We start from the raw sequence: 26,021 nt of genomic DNA, 5'->3' as shown, positions 1-26,021 counted from the left end.
TGTTCTTTGGCATACCTAGTTTAGAATGAAAGGTGATTTTTCCAGGATCAAACAGAGGGACACTTTTATAACACACTTGTGAAGTCTTAGCAAGTTGAAGTAACTTATGAGATGGAAGCTCTTCTTAGCAACACTGATTCCATTGCTCTGTTGGAACTATTGATTCGCACCATGTGATTACAGAGGATGAAGATGCATTGAACATCTATCTTCTTCTGACCCAACAATTCTTATGTTTGGTCTCATGACTCCTTTTGATTTTTAAAAATTATTGGAGCCCCCAAAGGGCTTTTACTTATGTGGTTTATAGCTGTCTGTAGTTATATTATTTTATAAATTAAAACTGGATATTTAAAAATATGAATTTATGGAAAAATAGTAAGCCAGCTCTGTATTAATGTAAATATATATTTTAAAATATATTTTCCCAAATCAAAAGTAATTTGTGAGAAGAGTAGCACTGTTAACATATTTTTGAAAGCGTCTTTGAAGTCTGGCTTAATGGAAGATGGCTGGACTCTCATCCCTGTTTCTGCATTCATTCTATTGCAAGATCACATGTCATATGCCTTCTAGAACATTCTACGTATAGAAAGATTGAGCACGAAAAAGGCAAATAATCTCTTAATACTGTTATGAAAAGACCTTTTACTTCGTAGGCACCCTACAAAGGTCTTGGGAACCCTGATGAGCCCCCAGATCACATTTTGAGAACCACTATTTTAACTGATCAAAAACTTCCCACAGCAGCAAAATAAAATAGAAAATATAGATTCACAGTCCGGATCCCACAGAGCCAACTTGAGCCACCCTCTCAGCCTCTGCTCCATACCACCCTCCTGCCCACTTGGGTCCTACACAGAGTTCAAGTACCACCCCATCAGGAAATTCTGATGTCAGTGAGTGGAATAAAAAGGCAGAAGACCTTTTATCCTTACCTTGCCCTCTTATTCTCAGAGCCAGCCTGATGATTTCCCAGAGGCTGAATGAATTGCTCTTCCTGGAAGAAGTTTCAGGGAACATTTCATTATTTGGCAACTCTGGAAGGTCAAGCCCAGCTCTGGAACACTCTTCTTCAGAAGGACGCTGGGCTGCAATCAGATCAGCTCTGAATCTGAGGACCCTCCAACCACACTGACACCTGTCATAGTTCTGAGCCCCTATGGGTGCCTTGAGAGTACCCTGGAACGGCCCCCGGAACTGGGCAAGGAAGGGCAGGTCTCTGGGACCTACCATCCCTTAAACACATAAAGAATCTGTTTCTCATTTTGCCTCTAAATAAAAAGTTCCTCTGACAGCACACCCCAGAGTAGGGTTTAGTGCACAAACTGCTCCCTGGACCCCTCTTCGGGGCTGCTTCTGGGCTTGGAGAAGCCCCCAGTGGGGCGGCTCAAACAAGGACAGGAGGGAGGACTCAGTTGAACGCCAGGACTCTTGAGACATGGAAATTCATTTTGTTAACTATTCAGAGATCTTCTCCCTTTATTCCAGCTGTCTAACTGACAAGACCTTTCTCTCTTTCTGCCTTGTGCTCTCTCCAACAGGCTTGCAGCCAATTTACTGGAGCAGGGATGACGTAGCCCAGTGGCTCAAGTGGGCTGAAAATGAGTTTTCTTTACGGCCAATTGACAGCAACACGTTTGAAATGAATGGCAAAGCTCTCCTGCTGCTGACCAAAGAGGACTTTCGCTATCGATCTCCTCATTCAGGTGAGAGTCTGGACTCTTGACATATGTTCAACTTGGAAAGTCCGTTAGGCAGTGGTTGGTCTTTACCCACCCCTCACCCGGCGCAAGAGATCCTCACAGTGGGTCATTCCAAGGAAGGGATGATGATCGAAGGAAGTTGAAGGAAGATCATGCGGGCATGAGCCAGTTTGAGGGAAGAAGAGGAAGAGTTTACAGACCAAGAGGGGAAGCTTTTAAGCTTAGGAGCAGAACCCTATTTAGTCCTACAGACACTGCAAGTTAAGGCTCTGACTGTGCCACTAAGGAGAAGAAGCAGCTTGGCCATCCATGGTGACTCACACCTGTAATCCCAGCACTTTGGGAGGCCGAGGAGGATGAATTGCTTGAGTCGAGGAGTCTGAGACTAGCCTGGGCAAGGTGGCAAAACCTCATCTCTACAAAAGTTTTAAAAATTAGCTGGGCGTGGTGGCACATGCCTGTAGTCCCGGCTACTCGGGAAGCTGGGGTGGGAGGATTGCTTGAGCTGAGGAGGCGGAGGTTGCAGTGAGCTGAGATCGCACCACTGCACTCCAGCCTGGGTGACAGAGCTCGAACCTGTCTCAGAAAAAGGAAAAAAAAAAAAATGCCATTCTAACCCTTTGACTCTCTAACAGAGATACCTAAGGGGGAGTGCAGGTTGTGAACTGCTCAACCGAAAACAGAGAGAGGAAGGAGAAGGAGGTAGAAGGGCTAGAAAGGAAAGTAGAAATGAGGAAACTGCCGATAAAGACTGGGAAATGGCGAGGTCCTAGTAGCCAAGGCCAGTTTAGAAAGGCTTCAAGTGATTTCCCTTCGACGAAGGACTTGTTTGAGGTAATGTATCTTATAGCCTGTAGAAATCCTAAAAAATACATGTGGAGGTTTCCTCGGGCTTATCTGACTTAGAGAGCTTGTCGAATTAAGAGCTCCTAAGACCGCGTTAGAAGATTTCCGTTCAGTAACAAGCATCTCCACCTGCAAAGTGTGTTGCTCATGTGGATAAGGCTTCAAAGATTTGTCTCCTTTTTCGTTCCCTAAACCCTGCGGATATTTAGAAGGTACCTGTCTGGGAACTACATATGTCAACGGGGAACTATGGTCTCCGGTTTATGCCTCTTGCGGGGTTAGTTACTGAAGTACCCGAGGCCTGCATTTTACCAAATCCCATTGCAGACCTCGACTCTGATGTAACTTGCCAAAGGGCGAGGATCCTGCTGAAGGTCTTGGCATAGTCCCTAACTCCGTTCAACCTTTATTTACTCCTGGAGGCCTGCCAGAAGTTAATAAACCAACCGTCATGAGGAAATGTCCCTCATTACGGGAGATGAGATAAAGCCCCAGCACCCGTATCTCCCCGTTCTTCCCACTTGTCACGGACCGTTTATATGAAGAAATTACAAAAGAGGAAGTTTCCCCCAAAGTAGAGAGATGTTACTGAAACTTGAAAATTTCTATCTCCAAAACCAAGTAATTTAGAAGGGACACAAATATACCTGAAACCTTTTGTCTCAGATCATCCTTATGTAATCTCCTAATAGGAAAACTATAAAACAGCCAGGCGCAGTGGTTCATGCCTATAATCCCAGCACTTTGGGAGGCCGAGGCAGATGGATTATCTGAGTTCAGGAGTTCGAGACCAACCTGGCCAACATGGTGAAACCCCATCTCTACTAAAAATACAAAAAAATTAGCTGGGCATGGTGGCACGTGCCTGTAATCCCAGCTCCTCGGGAGGCTGAGGCAGGAGAATTGCTTGAACTGGGAGTCGGAGATCGCAGTGAGCCAAGATGGCGCCATTGCACTCCAGCCTGAGCGACAGAGTGAGACTCTGTCTCAAAAAAAAAAAAAAAGAGAAAGCTAAAAAACAACCATATAAGTAAATCAAACCATCCTAAATAGTTCCTTTGAATTTATTACAAAATACTTTCCTTTTCTATTCCAGTGGAAACTCAGACATATTATACGCAAAGAGGCAACATTATATATCTGGAGGAAAAATCTCCATCTCTTTAGTGTTCCAATGAAACCATTCATGTAAAGCAGCGAAAGGAAAACACAGTAGTGGGTTTTGACTTGATGTGAATTGCACCTTGGGCAAGCTCTTCTCCCCAATGTCCAATTCAAACTTCCTCTTCATCCTGTCTCAGGTGCTCTTTTTCAAAGCTAGTTTATTTTCGTCCACAGGGACCTCTCAGCATTATTTATGAAACTGGGTTCTCTCTGCTCAAAACTATGAACAAAGATGCGTGAAAGTCTGTCCACAGTTCCATGCCGCTTTGTCAAGTCTTTGCTGGGTAGGCCATGTGGAAGATGGTGCTGCTCTCGAGGAAGTTACTGTCCAGTTAGAAGCAGGATTGCATTGACCTAAAGGCCAAAGAAGGATGGAGGAGGGAGAGAGCAGAGGAGGATGGGTCTCGGGAGAGAAGGAATGGAGTCTGTCTGGACTGTGAAGAATGGGTGAGATTGGGCAGGCAGGGGTAACTGGAACAGCATCACCAGGTATGTGTGGGTGATGGTGAGAAAGCCCACCTGAGGAGTAGAAGAGGCAGAAAAGGCAAAAAGGCCCGCTGAGCCTGATGCACTAGAAGGGATGTGAGGTGCTATAAATCACAGGGGGTGGCCGCAGAAATTCATTCCATGAGTATTCACCAAGCAGCACCATGCCAGCAGTACACAGGTACAGGCTAAGGGAGTTGAGAGATGAGAGGGGCCATTTCTAGCTGGATTGTCAAACAGACCTCATAGACGTGGTAATGGAGCCTGACTTTGAAAACTTTGAAAGGTAAACAAGAAGGAGCTGAGGAAGCATGTTAAGGAGGTGTAGGCCAGGGTACGTGGAAGAGGAATTCAGAGACAAGGCTGCATGTGCTAGACCCTCCCTTTGAAACATGGTTGAACATCACTCGCCATGCCTTTCCACGCTTGTCTGATTGCCTCCTCACCGTGACTCCCATACCTACTTCCCTAATTCTATTCCACCTTCCTTTCTCTCATCTTCTCTCTCTCTCTCTCTCTCTCTCTCTCTCTCTCTCTCTCACACACACACACACACACACACACACACACACACACACGCACGCAGTTATACATGACTGTTTGCTACTCTGGATCTCTCCCTTAGAGTAGAATGTTCAATGTGGGCAGTGATTGTGTTCTGTTAAGCTGCCAAGTCTCCAGTACCTAACACCAGGGCATGTCATCCAGGTGGCACTCAATAAATGCGGGTTGATCGATGACCCAATTCGAGACTACCCAGGTTAAGAAGTTTGGATTTTATCTTGCAAGTAATTGGAAAACCACTGGAAAGTTTTGATCAGGAAAATAGGATTGGAGCTCTCTTTTTGCAGCAGACCTTTGCCCTCAGTGCATAGGGCAGATTCGTTAAATCTACAGCTTACTCAAAGCAGGAAAGCTAGTTAGAGTGGGGTTGCTATGATCCTAATGGGAGGCAATGAAGCCCAGAACCACATCAGTGACATCAAAATAATACCCAGGCACAAAGGGCGAGCTAAAATGGGGAGCTGACTTGGGAAGCAGTGGTAAGAGTTCATTTTTGAGCGAGCAGTGCCAGGACATTCAAGAAGACTTGTCCTGTTCTGCAGCTGGAAATCTCAAACAAGAGGCAGGCCAGAGCTGAAATAATAGATGTGAGTATCATACATCATCTACATTATATAGAATTTTATGAGCTGGAGATAAAGATAAATTTATACTGAAGGGAATTTAATTAAGGCATCCACTAGAAAACCGTGTACAGAATTTCAAGGTGATGCCTCCCAGCAGAGCCTACAGGAAAACTTATCACAGAACACAAAAGTATTGTCAGTGGGTTTAAAAGACAGAACTAAGAAGGAGTTAAGAAGACCCATCTCATCCCTCTGCTCAGCAAGAGGAGGAAGGCCACGGGCATTCTCCTTAGGCAGGGGCAAGATCTAGATTGAAAATCCTTTGTATTTCCCAGATGTCACATTTGCCACTGTTTCTTCTGACACGGGCATTCTGCTTTAGCAGTTTGGTGTAGTGGAAGCCCTCAGGCCGGGGTTCTACACCTGGCCCTTCACAAATCACACCACTTCACTTGGCCTTCTTTTCCTCATCCATAAAATGTGGTTCTCACCATATGGATCCTAAGCTCCTTTCAATTCTTAACAGTTCAGCCCAACTTCCACACTGAAACAGTGTTAAGTTTCTAGCTAACAGTGTAGCGTCCCGCCCTACAGGCAGTGAATAAATACTCTGATCTCCTTCAACCTATGTACCTTATAAAGTTTATACTTCACCCGATTTTTTCCCGTTGCCTTTCCGTGAATCTTTTTTGCTGCATAAGGAAAATCAGCAGTAGTCCTCACTGGTCATGGCGCTGCTGGAATAAAACAGAAGTCTCTGTCTGCCTCACCACCATGAACTGATGTTGAAATCTTCCACCTGGCCTTTGTTTCCTGCCTAGCCTCACCTAAAATTTTGCTCTCTGTATATGGAAACAACATTCCATAGCACAGCTCCTCTCCAATGTAGAGAGGAGAGCACTGGACTCAATGAGTTACAATTACCTGAAATACAATCATACCTAGTCCAAATACAGTAGACTCCCTGAATGCCATATTCTTTGACCAGCTTAACAAATGACACTTACCACATCGACTTCCAGGACAAGAATCCTCCATGTTCAGCCCCTAGGATAAAGCAGGGAACATTTGCAATGTGCTTTAAATAACTATATGGTCTCTAACCAGAAGATTTCAAGGTTGAAGACAAATGGGATATTTTCTTTGGAATAGTCTCCCAGTTGGAGGATATAACAGATGACAAATGTATAACGTTTGTAAAGCTGAAGAATAAATAGGAGGGATCCCAATTTTAAAAAACTTCACCTGGACAGAATAATTGTATAGAGACCTCGGGGTACTTATCACACTAACTGGTTCTGAAGTGGTTTAAATTCAGGGAGGTATTTGATTACCTGACTACTTTGAGACTCGGAGAAAACGCATTGACGGGAAGGAACAGACAGGTTGGCATTTATGTTAACCCTGACTTAGGGTTAGCCATTGTGTGACATTCAGGTGGAATGGATTTAGGGACCCATTCTTTTATATGAACAAGGAAACCCACGAGTTATTATCAATTTAATTCATGTTACACTCACTTGCTATCAATGCTAAAAAAGGGAAAGAAACATATGTTCAGAGTTCCTTCAATTCAGCAAAAATGTATTGGGGATTTGCTAAATATATTGAGGATTTTAGTAGACTACAATCTGCAGTCTTTTCATATAGACTAGAGTGTGATTTTGCAAATTGTTTCTCCATTTCCAACCCACCAGAACCTTTGTCTCTGGAAATATGCTTTGCTTATGTTTTTCAAATATAGTAAAATTCTCTTGCAAAGTTAAACCGAAAATACTGGTCTTTACGTAGTATTTCTTGAATCAGTTGGCCTATTAATTTCTATTAAGCAATGGTAGGTTTGCTAGATTGAAGGGCCGTGTCAACTGGCTGTTTTAAGTCAGAGAGTTCATGGCGATAGGTCACAGAAGGGAGCTTACAGCCCTGAAAGTGGGAGTTGTAGCAGGCGTGACCCTTGTCTGAAGACACCAGATTTGGCTCTTTCTTTACTGCATCTTTGAGCAAGTAAAAAATGTGTATCACACACCAGAAAAATGCTTAGATGGGTCACTTATGGGAAAGTCATTTTATTTCTTAGCTCTTCATTTGTCTTGTTTGTGAAATAGAGGTGGTCACCCTCCCTGCTCTCATACACTTGAAAAATGCAAGTTTTAGCAAAGTTAGCGTTCTACTTTGAATGTCCTATAGTTGAGAAGTTAGAAGTTGGAGAGACCTAGGTAGCCTTGCAGATAACGTTAAACATTGATCAGGCGAGTTGATGTGATGGTGACATAGTGAAAACCAGCTGCCCGCTGCTTCCTTAAAACACATCGTTATTTCACAAAGTTCTGCTTTCTCAAGAGCTCATTATTTTATTTATCTTACCTTATATTCTGTATCTAACTAAAGATAATTGTCTTACTATTTCTAACAGTTTTATTCTTTTTTTTTTTTTTTTTTTGAGATGGAGTTTCGCTCTTGTTACCCAGGCTGGAGTACAATGGCGCGATCTTGGCTCACCGCAACCTCCACCTCCTGGGTTCAGGCAATTCTCCTGCCTCAGCCTCCTGAGTAGCTGGGATTACAGGCACGCGCCACCATGCCCAGCTAATTTTTTGTATTTTTAGTTGAGACGGGGTTTCACCATGTTGACCAGGATGGTCTCGATCTCTTGACCTCGTGATCCACCCGCCTCGGCCTCCCAAAGTGCTGGGATTACAGGCTTGAGCCACCGCGCCCGGCCTAAGAGTTTTATTCTTAAATATAATATTGAATTTTTCCCATAACTTGCTTCTTTTTTCTCAGGGTCTTTGTGTATAAGACACAAATAATAAACTAAATTTCAAATATTTGTTTCTAAGTAAAAGACAAATTTGTTGTTGTGATCACAGAAGGCACTCCATATTAAATTAAAAGGTTAATTCAATCAGCCTGCAAAAATGCATTGAATGGAATGCTTAGAAACTAGGACCGAGCAGAGTTAGAAAACCAAGCAGTCCCATTACAGGAATGGGCATGTTATGCACTGGTGTTTTCACTGTTGAATTTATTATGTAACTTAAGGGATGGACCCCTAAGGCTTCATCCTGAACCCATCAAAGGCAGAAAGAGCCCAGTAGAGAGAATGTTTTGACACATCTAAAAAGTACCCCTCCCACACCAGACATACGCTTAACTGAAAAAAAAAAAAGAAAAAAAAAAAAAAAGCCAGAAGGAAACTGAAGCCTCTGAATAAAAATGAAAGAGAAGAGAGAGCTGTTTGCAAATTTAAGAACGTGTCATTTAGATAATCTACGTGTAAGGATATGTACGTAACAAATCATCACCTGAAAAATGCAGATCTTAACAATGTTAGGGTTCTACTTTAAACCTACTAAACGTGAGAAGTTAAAAGTTGCAACCCCCGCCCCACACACACCCCAAGAGTCTCCAGGTAGCATTGCACATGACACTAAACATTGGTCCCAGCCTTCTGAGAACAAGGAGTATATAATAAGAACTTTAGAACAAATCATACCCTTTCACTGTAATTCTGTTCCTAAGCAGATAGCCTAAGGAAATCATCCAAGAGTGGGCAAAAAAAAGATGCCCTTAACAATTCTATTTATAGTAGTAAAAACTGGAAATTCCCCAACCACCCCCCCCCCCCCGTGTGTGACTAGCTAAACAAACTTGGGGAAGGTAAATATCATGGGATACGTGGTATTGTCACAGCCATTCATTCATTCATTCATTCACTCACTTATTATTTCTTCAGTAGATGATGCAGGGCTTTGCAGGTCATGTTCAGGGTTTTAAATGTTTGTTGGAAGACAAGTAGAAGCCATTTGTTTTAAGCAGAGGATGGTCATGGCAAGGTGTGGAGGTGAAAAGTGGGGGTGGGGCATCTGTTGGGCTGTAGACTAGGAGCAATGGTTGTGACATTAACTAAAGTTGAGGCCCACTGAGAGAGGAGGTGTTTCAAGACACAGATAAGAGGCAGAGTCTTCAGGTCTTGGGGACCAGTTTCATATTAGATGAGTGGAAGAGAGGGCTTAAAGATTACTCTCAGGTTTCTGGTCTGATCATCTGAGCACTTACTGACCTAAGGCAGGCCATCTGGTTTGTAAAGATGTTTGTGTTAGACACATTCAATGTGTGGTGCCTGTATGACCTCCAGGAGGAAGTACTTAGGAGATACTGGAAAGTGGTTCTGGAGTTCAGAAGAAGTGCCTGACGAGTAGATTTAGCATAGATGAGTGGACTGAAGCCATGGGAGTAGATGAGGTTGCCCAAGAAGAAGGGCTGGTGAAAGCCCTGAGGAACTTTCCTACTGAAGGGCTGGAGAAGGAGAAAGAGCAGAGAGGTAGGAGGAAAACCAGGACGGGTGGAAACCTCTGAAGCCATGGAGTATTCTAAGAGAAGGGAAGTAGCTTTGTGCAGTGGTAGTATCATAGCCAATGAGGTTTATCCGAGGCGCGATGGTTGCTGATTGAAAACTTTTCCCAATACCCCGCCGTGACAACTTGCAATACAGTCGGCATTGGCAATTTTTGACAGTCTCTACGAAGACTGATTTAAAAAAAAAAAAAAAAAAAGGAAATAGAGATTGCTGGTGCGGATGTTGCTGAGAAGGAAGTCAGGCAATTTCCCGAGTACCAACCATTGCCATTTGGATTTGACAACAGGGAGATGACCTGAGCAAAAGCAGATGGGAGAAGGGTGGGAGTAGGAACCAGAATGGAAGGTGAGGAAGTGGAGAGAATGGTGTTGGACAGCTCCCGCGGGAAGTTTGGCTGTGATGGGAGGGTAGAAACAGGAGCTGTACCTAACAGGGAGGATGGGGACAAGGGGCGTGCGTGTGGGCAAGAAAAAACTTGAAACTGCTTAAAAGCTGAAGGTGTGAAACACAATTAAAAAAGCTGGCAATAGGACCACAAATGGGAGTATAAGAGCTAACTGTAAACTAGAAATGTCTGTATAAAATGATGTCAACTGGGGAAAAAACATTCCATCCATCTGAATGTGACTTTGTAAAACGTATGCATGTGCTTTAAATACAAAAGTACTGAAACAAAGAAAACATTTTTCGCCGGGTTTTGTGAGACATGTCTGTTCACACTTAGGACAATTGCAAGAGAGACCATCCATTGAGTGTGTATTATGGCAGACATGGGGCTGCTGCTTCGTACATATCATCTCATTTAATCCTCATAACAGCCCTACCAAGTCTGTGGCACAGTTCTCATTTTACACACAAGAATATGGAACTAAGCCCGGAACTATGGCTCAGTGAGGAAAAATAGTTTTCCTCAAGGGCATACAGTTGACAAACAGAGGAACCAAGATTCGGACTTGGGACTCCCTTGCTCCAGAGCCCAAGTGCTTTCCTCTAAAACTCAGTTACTTAAATAAATGTAACCCCCCTCAAGAGCATCTTGGATGTTCTTGGTCCTCAGACACTGGTAAGATTGATGAGCCATGTCACAGCAGTATTGTTGACTCGCTCTCTCCTGTCGATTTGAAACACATTGCAATAAATAATGGAATTTAGGATTCTCAAAGAACGTGCCTAGCTTTTCACGTAAAGATCACCAATGTAAAGTTGTGTGTTTTGTTTTCGTGTGTGTGCACGTGTGTATGTGTGTGTGCATGCACCCAGGAGTTTATCTAGATTTTATGTGCCTGAGGCTTACAATTTAGGCAATATGAATATTTCTAGAACTCCTCCCAGGGACCCGCGCATGTGAAGGGTCCTGAAACTCCCCCGCTTCATGGCAAAGCTACCTCTCCACATGCATGTGTCTACATGAACTGTGTATGTGTGCATGAAGGTAGATGGAGAAACCAGTAAAAACTATGGTTCCTTAACCAGTAGGGCTCAGTTCCACTGAACAGTGCAATATAAGCACTAGTTAGTACTAGTCACTGTGTGTCTTTTCTGGGAAGACAGGGAAGATTTATTAAAAATCAAATGGGCTAAGAACTTTTTGAAAAATGTCCTTTAAATTTCAGCCATTAGCTAAGTTAGATACACAGGGCTGTGGCACATGCTCTTTATTTTCAGTGGGCAAATAAATATAACCCATTTTTAAATAGTTTCTTTATTCCAGAGACTCTTGTGGGGTGGGTTGGTTGGTTGAGAGAAGGTCTCACTGTGTCATGCAGGCTGGAGTGCAGTGGTGCGATCACAGCTCACTGCAGCCTCGACCTCCTGGGCTCAAGCAATCCTCCCACCTCAACCTCCCGAGTAGCTGGGACAGCAGGCACTCACCACCATGCCCAGCTAATTTTTGTATTTTTTGTAGAGCTGGAGATGTCACTATATTGCCCAGCTAGTCTCCCAACTCCTGGGCTCAAGTGATTCTCCTGCCTCTGCCTCCCAAAGTTCTGGGATTACAGGTGTGAGGCACAGCACCTAGCCAGATTCTTGTGGTAAGAACGCCTTTTAGATGTGATTGCCTACATATATGAAAATTTGAAACATACACCAAGAGAGCAGGCTGGGTGTTGAGGAATGAAGGGACACTGGACACAGAAGAAGATGGAGGGCCATCTTCATTTACTTAGAAATCTGCTATAGACAAGACACATAGTCTTTGTTACTCCAAGAACCAAGGTACAGAGATTGCGGGGGAGCCAGATTTCACCTCAGGACAGAAACGTTCTATCAACTACAGTGTCCAAAAATGGTTTGCCTGTGTCATTGCGAGCTACTCATCACTGGAAGTACCCAGCCAAAGCTACTTCTTTCTGGGGGAAGGGAAGGTGGGAGACTCAAGTGAGCACACTTTAGAGTCCATCTAAGAAACCTCTAGAATCCTGTCTAGGTCTAAGATTCCAACTTATTTTTGGGACACACTATCACTGCCAATCGTATGCTCACAGCGCATGCACAGCAAGTGGTCCCCACCTGCATAGTGCTGATGTGTTTGTGCTGAGCCAGCCGCGTTCCCCGACTGAGCCCCTGGTTGCTGAGGAAACATGTCTGTGCATGGACTGACCCAGCTAAGGCACACTCCTGGGTCTTGGAACTAAGTTTTTTCCTGGTCCAGTACGTGGGACTTCAAGTGTCTGCTCCTGATACCTTATTAGTCTCAAAATAGGCTTATGGTCTAGGTAGGAAACTGGCTGAGTCCACTTGACCCGCCCTTCCTCCTGTACTCCGGGAGAACCCCTCTGTGCCTGCTCCCTTGGCCAGCGTCAGTATGGGAGGCTGAAGCGAGCCCAGTGCAGAAGCCTGGAGGTGCGCACCAGAGCACGTATCAGCCCCCCAGAGGCTTAGCCCACCAGGTCAGGATGAGGCATCCGAACAGCCCAAGACTGGGAGTGGCCTCAGTTAACCTTCTTTACCCTTTCTGGAAGGGGAACATGAAGTTGGCTATGACGCAGATATTCCTCCTCTAGTCTCCATGTGAGATCTCCTTAGAGATCCACACACCTGTCCTAAGCCGCTTTAATAATATCAGGAATCATAATGATGGGAGTGTTCCTGGTGATGGCGGTGGTGGTCAAAGCAGTGACTAGTGTTTACCGAGCTTTTCCTATTTGCCTCACACCATGATGAGCTCATTACGTAGACCACTTCACTGAATGCTTACAATGATCCCACAAGGTACATGCCATCAGCATTGCCATTTGATAGATGACGAAACTGAGGCCAAGTGACACTAAGGGGCATGCCCAAAGAGGCACCAGTCTGATTTCACTGTGTTGCTGTCTGGCCTCAGTTTCTCTCTGTACGTAGAGACATGAAAACGGAAGGAAAAGTCACCTGCCTGCTCTGCAGCCCTTGTTCGAGCCACCCCCCAGGGAGCTTCTCCAAGCCCAGAAGCAGCCACCAAGAGGGGTGCAGGGGCAGTTTGTACACCAAACCCTACTCTGGGTGCTTCTTGACCTTTCTTTCCTTTAACCCTCATAGCAAATGCTGGAGGTTGGTGGCATTTCTTGCATTTTGCAGAGAAGTTCAGGGACTTGCTGAAGGTCACCTGGTGCACAGGAGCTGGGACTCCAGCCCAGGCAGCCGTGGCTGCCTCGGCAGTCAGCACCTCCCACCACCACACCAGCCCGCCTGGTTAAGTGAACCAAGCTGAACACCCTCACAGACACTAAATTTATATTTCCTGGCCTCCCCTTCCAAAATGGATACACTAATTACTGACCTTTTTTTTTTTTTAATAGTAATCATCAGGAACACATTTTTCAATGTTTTCGTTTTTCTATTCTGCATACTACCAAAAAAAAAGCATTGATAAAACCCAGCAAGTGTGAGGCCATGTAAATTACTAAAAGTTCAGGAAGTCATTACACTAAACCAAAAGAAACAAAGTGTTGATTAGGGGCTTATTTTTGTATGAGATTAAAATATGAATCATTAAAATAGGACTGTATTTCAGGCTTCTTATCCCCGTCTCATCGGAGACATCACCATGACTACTAGGTTTGGATTCAATGAATTCCGAAGCCGTTCTCTGCTCTCAAATGCAATCATGTGTGCCATGGTTCTACCTTATACAGAGCAGTTTCAAAAGTCTGGTACGGGGCACCTCTGTATCTCCCTGCCTATCTCCCTTTAATAAAATACCCAAGTGGCATGGTGTCTGCAGCTCTTTGAAGTATTTTGCCTTATTTAGTCATGATACTAAGTAGTGGCAGAAAGTCATCCCAACAGCAACCAAATTTCAAAGGTAGAGGAAGGAACACAAAGTCAAGGCAAAAACACAAGATTCCCTCAGGAATCACTTAGAATAGGGTATCCGTGGAGCTTTATTTAGTGTCAGTGATAGAGGAGTGGGAGTGGTAGAGAAAAAGAAATGAGTATGGAACATTTCTCAGGTCCATGCTGAGCTTCAAAGAAAAAATAATACAGCAATATCGCCAACCCAAAATATGCCTTGAATTTAAGTTGGTAATTAAAATATTTGTTTAAAAATGGCTAAAATTAGAGACAAAGACCCATTGTTTGTTATTACTGTGGATTGCATATCTGTGTGTGTAGAAGGGTGTAGGGAGACAGAGGCCTGTGGTATTTTAATGATTAATCACCCACCCCCAAAGGGTTTTGAGGCACCCACCTGATTTTCAACTTGGATCAAAGTCAAAGGGGTGGGACAAGACCATGACAGGGTTTGAGGGTTTTTTTTTTTTTTCTAATTAACTACTCTGTGGACACTTCAAATATATATAGCAGTACAGAAAGCCGCCTGCTCATCCCAGCTGTGGCAATGGCCTGACATCGCTAGACGATTTTCTAGAGATTGTGGAACCTTGCAGCAATGCCTGTGCGCATTGTTAAAGGAGGGAAGCACCCCAGACGTGCCAGTTCCTTATAGAGTATCTTTAATAGTTACCACCTCTAACCAGACTTGTGAATTGTTTTCATATTTATTCTTCTCTTGCCTAGGATTGAGGTTGGTTAAAAAGGTATATGTTGCTCTGTAGGGAAGATTTCTATGAAGAATCTATGAGCTGTCATTGGAACCTTAAAAATGTCCTTACTTAGTGACTTCATAATTCTTTAACCCGAAATGCAAGCTAAGATGGATGTAAAAAGAACATCTTCACAAAAATAATAGCAATAAATTGGGATAGTTTAAATTCCCAGCCATTGTTAGGCAGCTACTGAAGCAGTTCGGTAATGTGGGAAAGTGTCCAAAACCTAATGTGGAGGGAAGAGAGGATACTAAACTATTAAAAACCTGATTCTAACTGTAGAACTATAGATAGTATTAACAGGGCTTCTGTCTCTTGGTGATGGAAGTATAGGTAATGTTTTGTTTTCTTTCTGGTTTTCTGCCTTTTTAAAACATTTCTGGGGCCAGGCACAGAGGCTCACATCTGTAATCCCAGCGCTTTGGGAGGCCTAGGTGGGTGGATCACTTGAACTCAGGAGTTCGGAACCAACCTGAGCAACATGGTGAAACCCCGTCTCTACTAGAAATACAGAAATTAGCTGGGTGTGGTGGTGCGCACCTGTAGTCCCAGCTACTTGAAGGGCTGAGATGGGAGGATCATTTGAGCCCGGGACGGGGAGGTTGCAGTGGGCCAAGATCATGCCACTGCACTTTAGCCTGGGTGACAGAGCAAGACCGTTTAAAAATATATATATATATGATTTTCATAGTCAAAAAAGTTTGATTGAAAACTTCATGTGGCTCTGACCTTTTGAGTTTGAAGTGCTGCATCCCGTGCCCCGTGAGCTTGGTGAGGGTAGGAGGTGGCAGGCCTGTTTTGCTCTCTAATCATATCTCTAGCACAGAGCCAGGCACATAGCTGCTGCTCACTAAATCGTTAATTGGAATAAAATCTTTCCATTTCTCACTTTCCCTTTCCTTCTTCTTTCCAGGTGATGTGCTCTATGAACTCCTTCAGCATATTCTGAAGCAGAGGAAACCTCGGATTCTTTTCTCACCATTCTTCCACCCTGCAAACTCTATACACACACAGCCAGAGGTCATACTGCATCAGAACCATGAAGAAGGTACTGGAAGAGGCTTCTCTTTTCTTGCCTGAGGTTTAGACAAATTTAAGAGGTTTAATTGCTAACTTGATAAGCTGTTCTTATTCGTGTAAGTTCACTTTGCATTCAGCAGACAATTACCGAGTGCTTACTATGTATAAGACACTGGCGAGAATGCCCAGGTGCGTAAGATAGACCCTTGTTTCCCTGAAGCTCACCATCTGAGTGAAGCAGTGAGATGGTTGCACACAGAAGCACCGAAGCGTCACTGTATAGCAGGCACCATGAAGGTGTGGTGGAAGGGTCAATGACAGCCAGGTACAGGGAGCAGGGTCAGCTCATACAGGAAGCAGCTCCGGAGCAGGCCTCAGAGCAATGGTCCCCAGCCTTTTTGGCACCAAGGACCAGTTTTGTGGAAGACAGTTTTTCCACAGAGTTGGGGCAGGGATGGTTTTAGGATGATTCAAATGCGTTACATTCATTTCTGTTATTACTACGTTGTAATACTTAATGCAATAATTACACAAACCACCATAATATAGGATCAGTGGGAGCCCTGACCTTATTTTCCTGCAACTAGGCGTTCCCATCTGGGGGCGATGGGAGACAGTGACAGATCATCAGCCATGAGATTGTCACAAGGAGCACACAACCTAGATCCCTCGAATGCACAATTCATGATAGCGCGTGTGCTTCTGTGAGAATCTAATGTTGCTGCTGACCTGACAGGAGGTGGAGCTCAGGCGGTAATATGAGCAGCTGTGAATCCAGATGAAGCTTCATTCACTCGCCCTCCGCTCACCTCCTGCTGTGCAGCCCAGTTCCTGACTGGCCCTGGACCAGTACCAGTCAGTGACCTGGGGCTTGGGGACTCCTGCCTTAGAGATCCAGCAGGATTCTGATAAGCAAGGACGAAGTGGAGAACATTCCAGGCAAAGAAAATGACAAAAGGGTGGGGTAAGGCTTTAGAATAGATAGCAATTAGATGACTTGGATTATAGAGCTTATCTTCTTTTCCCCCACTCTTTTATTACAACAAATTTCAAACGTACTCCACATAGAATACAATAAATAAACCCCTCTGAGCCATCACCCTCGCTTTCACGATGATCAGCATTTTGTGCAGAGCTAGTCCAAGGAGCTTAGCTTGGAACCAGAGTGTAGAGAACTTTGATTTCTGGAATATGGAGGAAAGAAATGGGAAGTAATTGAAGATTTTTTTTTTTTTTTTTTTTTTTTTTTTTTTTTTTTTTAGTAGTGGGTAATAAAAGCTGGAGCAAGGAAATAAAAAATCCCCAAGTCTATGAACTCAGTGTTGGCTCAGGGCTTTCCGCATCACACACCAAAGGAGGCTGGTTAGCGTGTACTCAGTGTCGGTGTTTATTTCAAGTGTCCCGGTTGTTCCTCTTAATCACTGGTAGAAAGCAAAAGACCAGAATTTAATTTAGGCCCTGGACCTAGTTCCAGAATAGGTGCTGGGGCACAGAAATAGAGTATAAAAACCTTAGTCAAGCACCATTGAATTAAACAGCTGAACAGCTTGAGCACTGAGTGATGGATCGTGCCTCTGAGGGTCACGATACCCACATCCTCCTGCTCGGATCGGTCAGACAACAGACGTCTGAAGGTGCACCCACTTCTTCACGTGTACTTTTCCTTAGGTTCAGATTACCAGGCACCTCGAACCCTGGTCTCTTGGGGCATTTCCTTAAATTGATTGATCATCCCCAAGAGCAGGGCTCACATTTCTGTTTTGTTGTTGGCAAACCAAAAACATGAGAAGTGTCTTGTTTTCCTAATTAACACTTCACAAAAGAGAGCCTGACTCCAGGCGACTGACATCACCTCCTTGTGCCAAGCGTTTCACAGCAGGGCCCCCGGCTTCCGTGATGGAGAGCGAACAGTATTTCGCGCGCGCTCCCTGCCTTCCTCTCATCCTTTCCTCCCCTCACTCTACCCTTGCTAAATTTAGCAGCTGCCCTCCTCCCCCAATTCGGTTTTTCATTCCTTAGCTCTTCCTGCCATGTGCATTTCCGGCTTGCATAATAGCCACTAGCCACTCCAGAGGAGGTGGGTTTACTGAAGCTTGACATTAAGGCAAGAAATATATTACCTAGCCTGCCTTTCAGATACAAAGGGTGTGTGATGGGTTTTCTCTCTCTCTCTCTCTCTCTCTCTCTCTCATTCTTTCCTTTTCTCATTATTTTGTTTTTAGAAATCTCATTTGGAATTTCTAGCCCTATTTTATTCCCGAGTATGATGGAGGCTTGTGGTGTCTCCTCACGGATCCTTCCTCTTTTCCCCTCGGCCTGATTTGACTCAGAAGTAGGTGTGTTTCTTGTTTTCATTTGCAGGAGCCCAACAATAGAGAAAGCTTACTCTGAGAGCTGCTCTCAAACCAAGTAAATACAGATGTGCCACGGCATATGCTGTAATCAGCTTTCTCTCAAGTGCTATCATGTCGGCGGTGGTGAGCTCGGTAGGTAAAGGAACGGAGCTAATGAGGCCGAGGTCAGGGGTGTCATTGCCCTGCAGGCCAGTTAGCTCTGCTTCAGACCCAGCTCTTAAGAGTAGTACATTTTCAGAGACCATTCCTTAAGCAGATGGCCAGGAAGCTGGGTCTGAGAGCGTGTGTTCCCCTCCTTTGTCTATTCAGGCAGGGCACATGTGCTCCGATGAGCAGGTGCACACAAGGAGAGAAGTGTAGGTCTTTATCAGGTGGGATCCAGTGAGGGGGGCTATCCAAAGCACAGAGGTGATATGAAGAGGGGACCCTCTCCGTGTCCTGCCTTTCAGCTGTATGGTGCCCTTGATGACAGAGACCAAGTGGAGAGGTGCGTGGCTCAGCACAGCTTTCCTACCTCCAGCTACTTCCTCTCTCTTTCCCTTCTTCTCTACTGAAAAGAAAAAACTCCAGCTCAACATAAATTGTTTCTAGAATCAATACTGTTACATTTAATTATGAAGGATAACAGATGATTGATGTGGGCATATGTTAACATACAGAAAGATCTGGTTCTGCAAAGATCTGTCAAATGAAATTATACATATCAAATATTACTTCCCCAGTGATTTATTTTACATAACTGGGAATACAGTTTCATATAAAAGTATGTTAACTCAAGATGACACATGTTGCTATCAACTTGGCATAGGTAAATAGGTAGGTGGTGGGTGGGTAGGTAGGGAGGTAGGTAGGTGGGTGGGTGGGTAGGTACATGGGTGGGTGAGTAGGTAGGTGGGTGGGTGGGTGGTTGGGTGGTTGAGTAGGTGGGTGGGTGGGTGGGTGGTTGAGTAGGTGGGTGGGTAGGTGGGTGGGTGGGTGGTTGAGTAGGTAGGTGGGTAGGTGGGTGGGTAGGTGGGTGGTTGAGTATGTAGGTGGGTGGGTAGGTGGGTGGTTGAGTATGTGGGTGGGTGGTTAGTTGGGTGGTTGAGTAGGTGGGTAGGTAGGTGGGTGGGTATGTGGGTGGGTGGCTAGGTAGGTGGGTGGTTGGGTGGGTGGTTGAGTAGGTGGGTGGGTAGGTGGGTGGGTGGTTGAGTAGGTGAGTGGGTAGGTGGGTGGTTGAGTAGGTGGGTGGGTGAGTAGGTGGGTGGGTAGGTAGGTGGGTGGGTGGGTGGGTAGGTGGGTAGGTAGGTAGGTAGCTAGGTAAGTAGATAGGTGGATAGGAATGACAGATGGAAAGAGAACAAGGCCCAACTCAGCTGTTAAGCCGCCTGGCACAGCGTAGCATGCACGGTCAAGTGCAAACACAAGGCTTCATTCAACGCCTGTGTGATTTCACCTCATCATGGCCACACACTTAACCAGTTCAGACATTCATAATTTCACAATGGGCATTTATATCACAGTACAAATGTGTCTTGCTCAATCTAGCACGAGTTCCCCACGTGTATCCTCTATGACTTTCTTACATTGAAATCATGCCTTTTTTAGTAGCCACACGACAGTGCCAGAAGCTAGGAAGTTGGTGTTAGCCCAGAGGTTCTCCTTCCATGCCCTGACAGTAGAGGGGGACGATCATGCTCACTCGAACCCTCTATATGTGAACATTGACTGTCTCTATAATGTACTCCATTCTGAAATCATATCATGCCTTGAGCAAAGCAGTCCTCCGATTCCACCTACCGCTAGAAAAGCCAGCATTTTCTTTTTCCTTACTTGTTAGTTATGGGAAGGGAGGGTGATTTTATACAATTAGTTTAACCTTATAATTTTTCATTCATACCAACACACTTATGACAGTGACACCGGGCTCCATCAATAACTAAGCAAGGACCTCAGGCAAAACCAGAACCAGAACTATCCTCGACAGACAAACTGGGTGTGTGTGTGTGTGTGTGTGTGTGTGTGTGTGTGTGTGTGTGTAAAATGTTTTAAAGGATGGGATCTACAAGCCAGAAAACCAGGTCCTTACTTCGTTCTGCCAGAACAGATCCAAAGGGCTAAGTTTCTCATCTCTCTGGCTCTGTCTCCCCAATTATAAGGAGGGGTTAGACTGAATGGTTTCTGCAGTCTCTTACAGCTCTCAAATCCCCACATTACATGTAAGGAATCTGAGTCTTCCTGGGTGATATGAGGATAAGACACCCTCCCTTCCCTCAGGGTCTTGAGCATCTAAAATCCAGAAAATCATAGCCACGTCCTGCCTGGTGTTGCTCAGAGGCAGGAGGAAAACTCTTCTGTCCTCATTTGTCTCACCTTATTAGAACTTCAGATGACATTGCCACTCTGAGAGTGTCAACAAGAGTAGCATCCTTCACTTATTTCATCATCAGAAACTCAGTTTAAGGACATTCTTTTTCTTTGACTGTTATGACTCATTTTGTCTGTGTAATATGAATTAGAATGCAGGTAGGTAGTTTTGTAGAGAAAAGATAAACAATGATATTACTTCTTTCACAGAAACCAGGAGGCAGAGCATCTTTAGAAATATCAGACCAGCAAATGACTATAAATTTATTTTGTCACGAGCAGTTGTAATGATAACTTCTTTTCACACCTTAGGTTATTTTATTTTGGGTTTTATCCCCATATGTATATTTAATTGTCATTTGTCCTCTGGTGTTGGAACTTCTTGAATATTGGCCCCCTGAAAGCTTGATGGCAACATAAAATAAGCTTCCCTTCTGGGCTAAAGTCTCTGAACGGGACTCGCTCCGCAGAATCGCCCCATGGGATTGGATATGCAGTCTGTAGGGAGAAAGAGCAAGATCTGGATTTCTCAGACATTCTCATCCCATCATCTCCTCGGAGGACCCACTAATAATTTCAGCTCTTCAGTCCCATCCCTTCCTCTGCCCCATCAGCGAGATTATGGAGCGGCGATTCTTAATCACTTTAATTTGCAGATATTCATACATGCAGGGCTGAGATCATTTCTATAGCAGTGGTTGCAGTTTTAAGGTGGCACTTCTGCTCTGGGACAGCTCTTTATTACAAGGTAAACACGGAAATTGCAAGTGGTGAGGAGAAATTTAAAGCATCCAAGTACAACTGATCTCAGTTTTTCTTACAGCTAGCACATAGGAATGACTCGATAATGGAGAGAAGTCATTTCTTTGTGAAAGATGGAGAGGGTGGCATGTGTTCTGTGGCAGCCCACAGAATTTTATTTATATGATTGCTTTATTGAGGGGAATCATACCCCTCCTACCCCACCACCAAACCCAAGTGCCCAAAGACTGCTTTGGTGGCAGGAAGTTATATACAGTTTTAATGAGATAATTAAAGAAGATGAGGTATATGAATCTGCTTCTTAATAACAAAACAAGAGCTAACATTTATTGGGTTCTTCTTGTGTGCCGGCCCTGTTCCAAGGTTTTATATGTTTGAATCATTTACTCCTCACCACACCGCCCTATAAAGGTGATATTATCATCTCCACTTAATAGATGAAGAAATAAAGGTAAAGAGCATTAAAGTAACATGCCCCGAAATCAAGTAGCGATGCTGAGATTTAAGCTCAGGTGGGGTTGATGCCAGTGCCTGCGCTCCTTCCGCTGCGCAGAATGAGGAGACCGAAATACATTTTTATAAATGTTTGTGGTGCAGGCTGCCCGAAAATAGAGCGAATGATTGAAAGACAAGTGGAAGTTGTGGAGATGAGAACGCCAAAGCAGTTTTCAGGTCACCTGACTGGGGTACAGCGTGTGGCGGGTCCTGCTTACGTTACTGCCAAATTTATGCCAAAAAATGTCAAAGATGACTTTTGAGACTCCAGAGTATGTCTAGTTCATGATATTAAAAACTCGTGCTGAGTTGGACTGAATTCGCCCTTGTGGATGATTGACTCCCTCGGGATGGACGGACTTAGTATCATGGAACTCTCCCAGCCTGTGAAAACGGTGGGTTCTGAACCAGGCACTGGCTACTGAGAGCAGAAGCACTGGCTGTCACCCACCCCTGAGCAGCCAGCCCCTCGGTGCAGGTCACGCCTTCAAAACCGGCTCCTCACTACAGCTGCTAAGTTGGCACCAGGTAGATGCAATCTTCAGCTGCTCAAGTCACATCCCATCACTGGTTGTTGCAAAAGCACTCGATTCTCTGGTCTTGCTGGAATCGTGTTGATGACAGCTGGGTCGAGGAGGCCGTGGGCTGGGGTTTGACATCTTTGTTACACATATTAGCTGTGTAATAGGTAACGGAGCCAGAGAGCATGCCGGCACGTAGATGCAGGCACTCTAGACCCCACCTACGTGGGGTTCAATCCCAGCTCCCCAGTTTACCGGCTGCATGACTTCAGGCAACTACCTTTGTGTCCCACGTCTCCACCTGTAAAAGAAGGAAAAGGGCGGCTTCTACCTCAAAGTGTTGACATAAGAAAGAAATCAGTTAACGTGGAAAATGCCCCTCGCATAGCCAGGCACTCAGTACACGTTACTCATTCTTCACGATTCAGTATTTCTATTATTTGGTTGTCTCCCCCCATCTTTTTGTGTGAATTTTTAATTGGGGTAAAATGCAGATAACATTTACCAGTGTAGCCATTTTTAAGTGTACTTCAGTAGTGGCGAGTCTGTTCACAGTGTTGTGCGGTCGTTGGTTTTTCCTTCCACTTTTCTTAACCATTCGCCCTGTTGCAACTGCACACACTTGGTGCAAACATCAGGTTTGTGCACCTTATACGCAGGGAAGGGCTCTTGCCCTCCTGGCTGTTATCCGAAGAGCACTTCGTGGATTCATTGGATGCCATCTGCACTGTGATTTCTGTGGCAAAATACATTTAAAGCGCCAGTCTTCATTACTTGTAGAATACCGCCTGTTTGGAAGTAAACGCTGCTTGTGTTTTGTTACCTTACAGTACCTGGCGAGCGCTGGGTCCTCCGTGACCCCTTTGGAACCTTTGTATTGCTCTTCTGCCTTGCTCCTCCTCTAAGAGCTACAGGGTTAACCTCTTGCGCCCCTTTCTATTCTGGGATTCTTGAATCTGGCGGCAGGTAATGACAGGTCCCACCAGAAGCAGAACAGGTCAAGATCTTGACTTCCTGTTCCCTGGGAGCGGGGCCTCGGAGTACCACTTCACACCTTTTCCCCTGACCCGGCCTCATTTCAATCTTCCGCAAGCCCTGCTTTCCTCTCCAGGACCTTTCTTCCTGCTTTGCATCCTATATTTCAGGGGCTAGGACAGCATGACATTTTACCTTCTGACCCTTGCCCCTGCTGCAGCATGTGTTTTGTGACAGAGTGTAGGGACTGGCTTGTACAGAGACCCTCTTTGTATCTGTCTGGACCCTTGGCCTATTTCAGGAGGGACCCCTCACCCTCCCTGCTTCCACCAGTGTCCTCCAACTGAGGCTGCTTTTAACCCTAGGGCTAGTTTGCTGTCTTAAGCCAGAAGTTTAAGGGGCAAGAGATCCCTAATATGCATGAATGACTCTCACAAGACAGGCAGGAAGTCTCCAAGAGACTTCCTTTACCCCTTGAGAAATGCCATCTGATCCCTTTGAGATAAGTGGCCGGGGCAGTTTGATTTCACCCCCAGAGAAGGAAGCCCTCAGTTAAGGGGCCATTTTGCTCTTTTCCACACTCCAGGGCCTCTCTGCCTTTCCTCTGTGCCTCCCATGACCCCAGGCCTTATACATGATGGAGAGGTTTACCCAAACAGAGCAAACTGGCTTATTGGAAATCCAATCCCTTGATTTCTTAATTCACTTCTTTTATGCTGCTTTGTGGAGACGAAGGAGACTCCCCTCTACGGCCTGTGAAGAGCAAGACAGCCTGCAGCCCAGATGGTGAGGCCCCCTGTGTCGGCAGATGCGTACGGATCCCCTGGAAAGGTAGCCTGTTTGGAAGCAGCCCTGCCCAGACCTGCAGTCGGGAAGATTAAGCCTCAGAGTACTACAAGTTACCCAGTTTGTTTTGTTGAGCTCCTTCCATCAAATGCGCATAAAATTCTAGGCGCTCACATGGGGTTGATTGTTGATAACCTCAAACATACGTGAATCATCCGCTCCAAACCAGGGCATTTTTCTTCTCAGGCCCTCCAAGGGAGTTCAGTTATATTGGCACATTAGGGGGATGAAGGCTGAAATGCCAGGCACACGGTCAGTGGAAAGGCTCCAAACCAAGCAAGGGTTGAACCTCAGGTAACTGGAGTCGGGGACGTATTCGTTAGCTAGGGCCGCTGTAACAAAGTACCCCAAACTAGGTGGCTTAAACAGCAGAAACTCATCATCTCACAATTCTGGAGGCTGGAAGTCCAAGATCAGCGTGTGCCAGAGTTGCTTCCTTCTGAGAGCTGAGGAGGATCTGTTCCATGCCTCTCTCCTAGTTTCTGGTGGTTTGGTGGCAGGCTTCGGCATCCCTTGCCTTGGAGGGCTCTACCTTCATCTTCACCTGCATTCTTCGTATGTCTGTAAGTCCAAAGTATACTTTTTTATAAAGTATCCAAGTCATATTGGATGGTTAAAATGACCTCATCTTAACTCATTAGATTTGCAGGGACCCTCTTTCTAAATAAAGTGACATCCTGAGGATACTAGGGGTTAGGACTTGAACTTAGGAATTTTGGGGGAGAGACGTTTAACCCATAATGGGAGTGAGAGACCTGGAGTGGTTTATGAAATACAGTGTGAATTCCAGCTCAAGATCTTGGGCCTTTGACTTTTGTCTAGCTCTGTGTAACATTCATACTTCCCACAATTTTTTACAAATGACTGGGATAGGGAGAAAGTGAAACCCAGTGGCCGGAGGCTTGAGTGAGCATTACCTGCTGGGGCTGTTGATTTGTGTCTCCCTGATGACCTTCTCTGACCAGTATCCGTGGGCTTAGGGAAAGCACAATGGTGGAAATGTGATCCTGGTGTGTGAGTTACAAACTTGATCTTAGCCTTTGCTCCACCCTGGAAACTTACCAGCCAAAACTTTCACCAAAGGCAGTGGGTTTTTTTTTTTTTTTTTTTTTTTTTTTTTTTTTTGGTGTTTGTGTTTGTTTGTTTGTTTTGCTTGTTTAGGTTTACTAGTTATTCATTAGTTATAGCATGATTAAATTGAGTCAAATTTTTATGAGTTTTAAGTAGGGAAACTTTTCTAATAACTAATATGAAAGGGATAAGAAATCAGACCTTTTTGTAAAGAAAATGACCACATTTAAAGTCCTGATTTATGTTAGGTTATTCGGCAGTGAGAAGAAGGGATTATTTGTGTCTAACAGAGGTCAACAAGGAAAAAGGTTTGGGATCAGAAAACACTTCCAACCAGAATGACAGTTCCTACCAGTCCTTTAGTCTTTCTTCCTCCCTTCCTTCTGTGCCCTCACAGATTAATTATGTGTGGCTTTCCCTCCCTCTTCCTTGTATATTTCCCTTCCATATCAAGACATTCAGAATGAGGGCAATGTGGATAATTTCCCAGTTTTCCAGCTGGGCAACTCACCAAGAACAAACCCAGACATCAAGGCCAGACCAAAAAAATCTTCTTGTTTTAGACAGAAGACTCCTACATCTGGGGGATTTCATGCACCCACTGTCCGCTCAGTGCATTTCCTGTGTCCGGAGCTTCTCTGCCTGCCGGCTCTGGTCTCATAAGTTTCCATGCCCTGTTGCCAACTTATAATAACAGAGGCGTCAGGCAGCAGGCTGGGAACGTCATAGCCCACTCCGTACATGGGCACTGCTTTGCAGACTCAAACAAAGCTTGGAAGGTCTCATTGCAAGCCTCTCAGCCTTGACAGTGGTTGTGCCCAGACCACCAGGAGCCTGGAATTAAATACCCTCGGATCCAGTTCTCTACTGTTAATGTTATCAGCTTCATCAAGTACTTCCTCTTTGAGT

At 44.8% G+C, this 26,021-nt stretch overlaps 1 protein-coding gene and 1 non-coding gene across 4 annotated transcripts in view; both read left to right on the top strand.

Moving 5' to 3' along the window:
* ETV6 (ETS variant transcription factor 6) overlaps nt 1–26,021 on the top strand; it is a 246,973-nt gene that overhangs the window by 195,000 nt on the left and 25,952 nt on the right. For all 3 annotated transcript variants that reach the window (XM_074403277.1, XM_039461675.2, XM_039461674.2), the window contains 2 exons: nt 1,545–1,709; nt 15,636–15,770. In XM_074403277.1, the coding sequence (XP_074259378.1) occupies nt 1,646–1,709; nt 15,636–15,770 (199 nt within the window). In that variant the 5' untranslated portion in view covers nt 1,545–1,645. The remainder of the gene's footprint in view (nt 1–1,544; nt 1,710–15,635; nt 15,771–26,021) is intronic.
* On the top strand, nt 9,722–9,862 carry LOC120360789 (U4 spliceosomal RNA). Its single transcript, XR_005577208.1, has one exon. It is a non-coding gene; the product is annotated as a U4 spliceosomal RNA (small nuclear RNA).

This window comes from Saimiri boliviensis, chromosome 7 (genome assembly GCF_048565385.1).
Source record: "Saimiri boliviensis isolate mSaiBol1 chromosome 7, mSaiBol1.pri, whole genome shotgun sequence".
Lineage (NCBI taxonomy): Eukaryota > Metazoa > Chordata > Mammalia > Primates > Cebidae > Saimiri > Saimiri boliviensis.
This window is presented reverse-complemented; position numbering and strand designations above follow the sequence as displayed.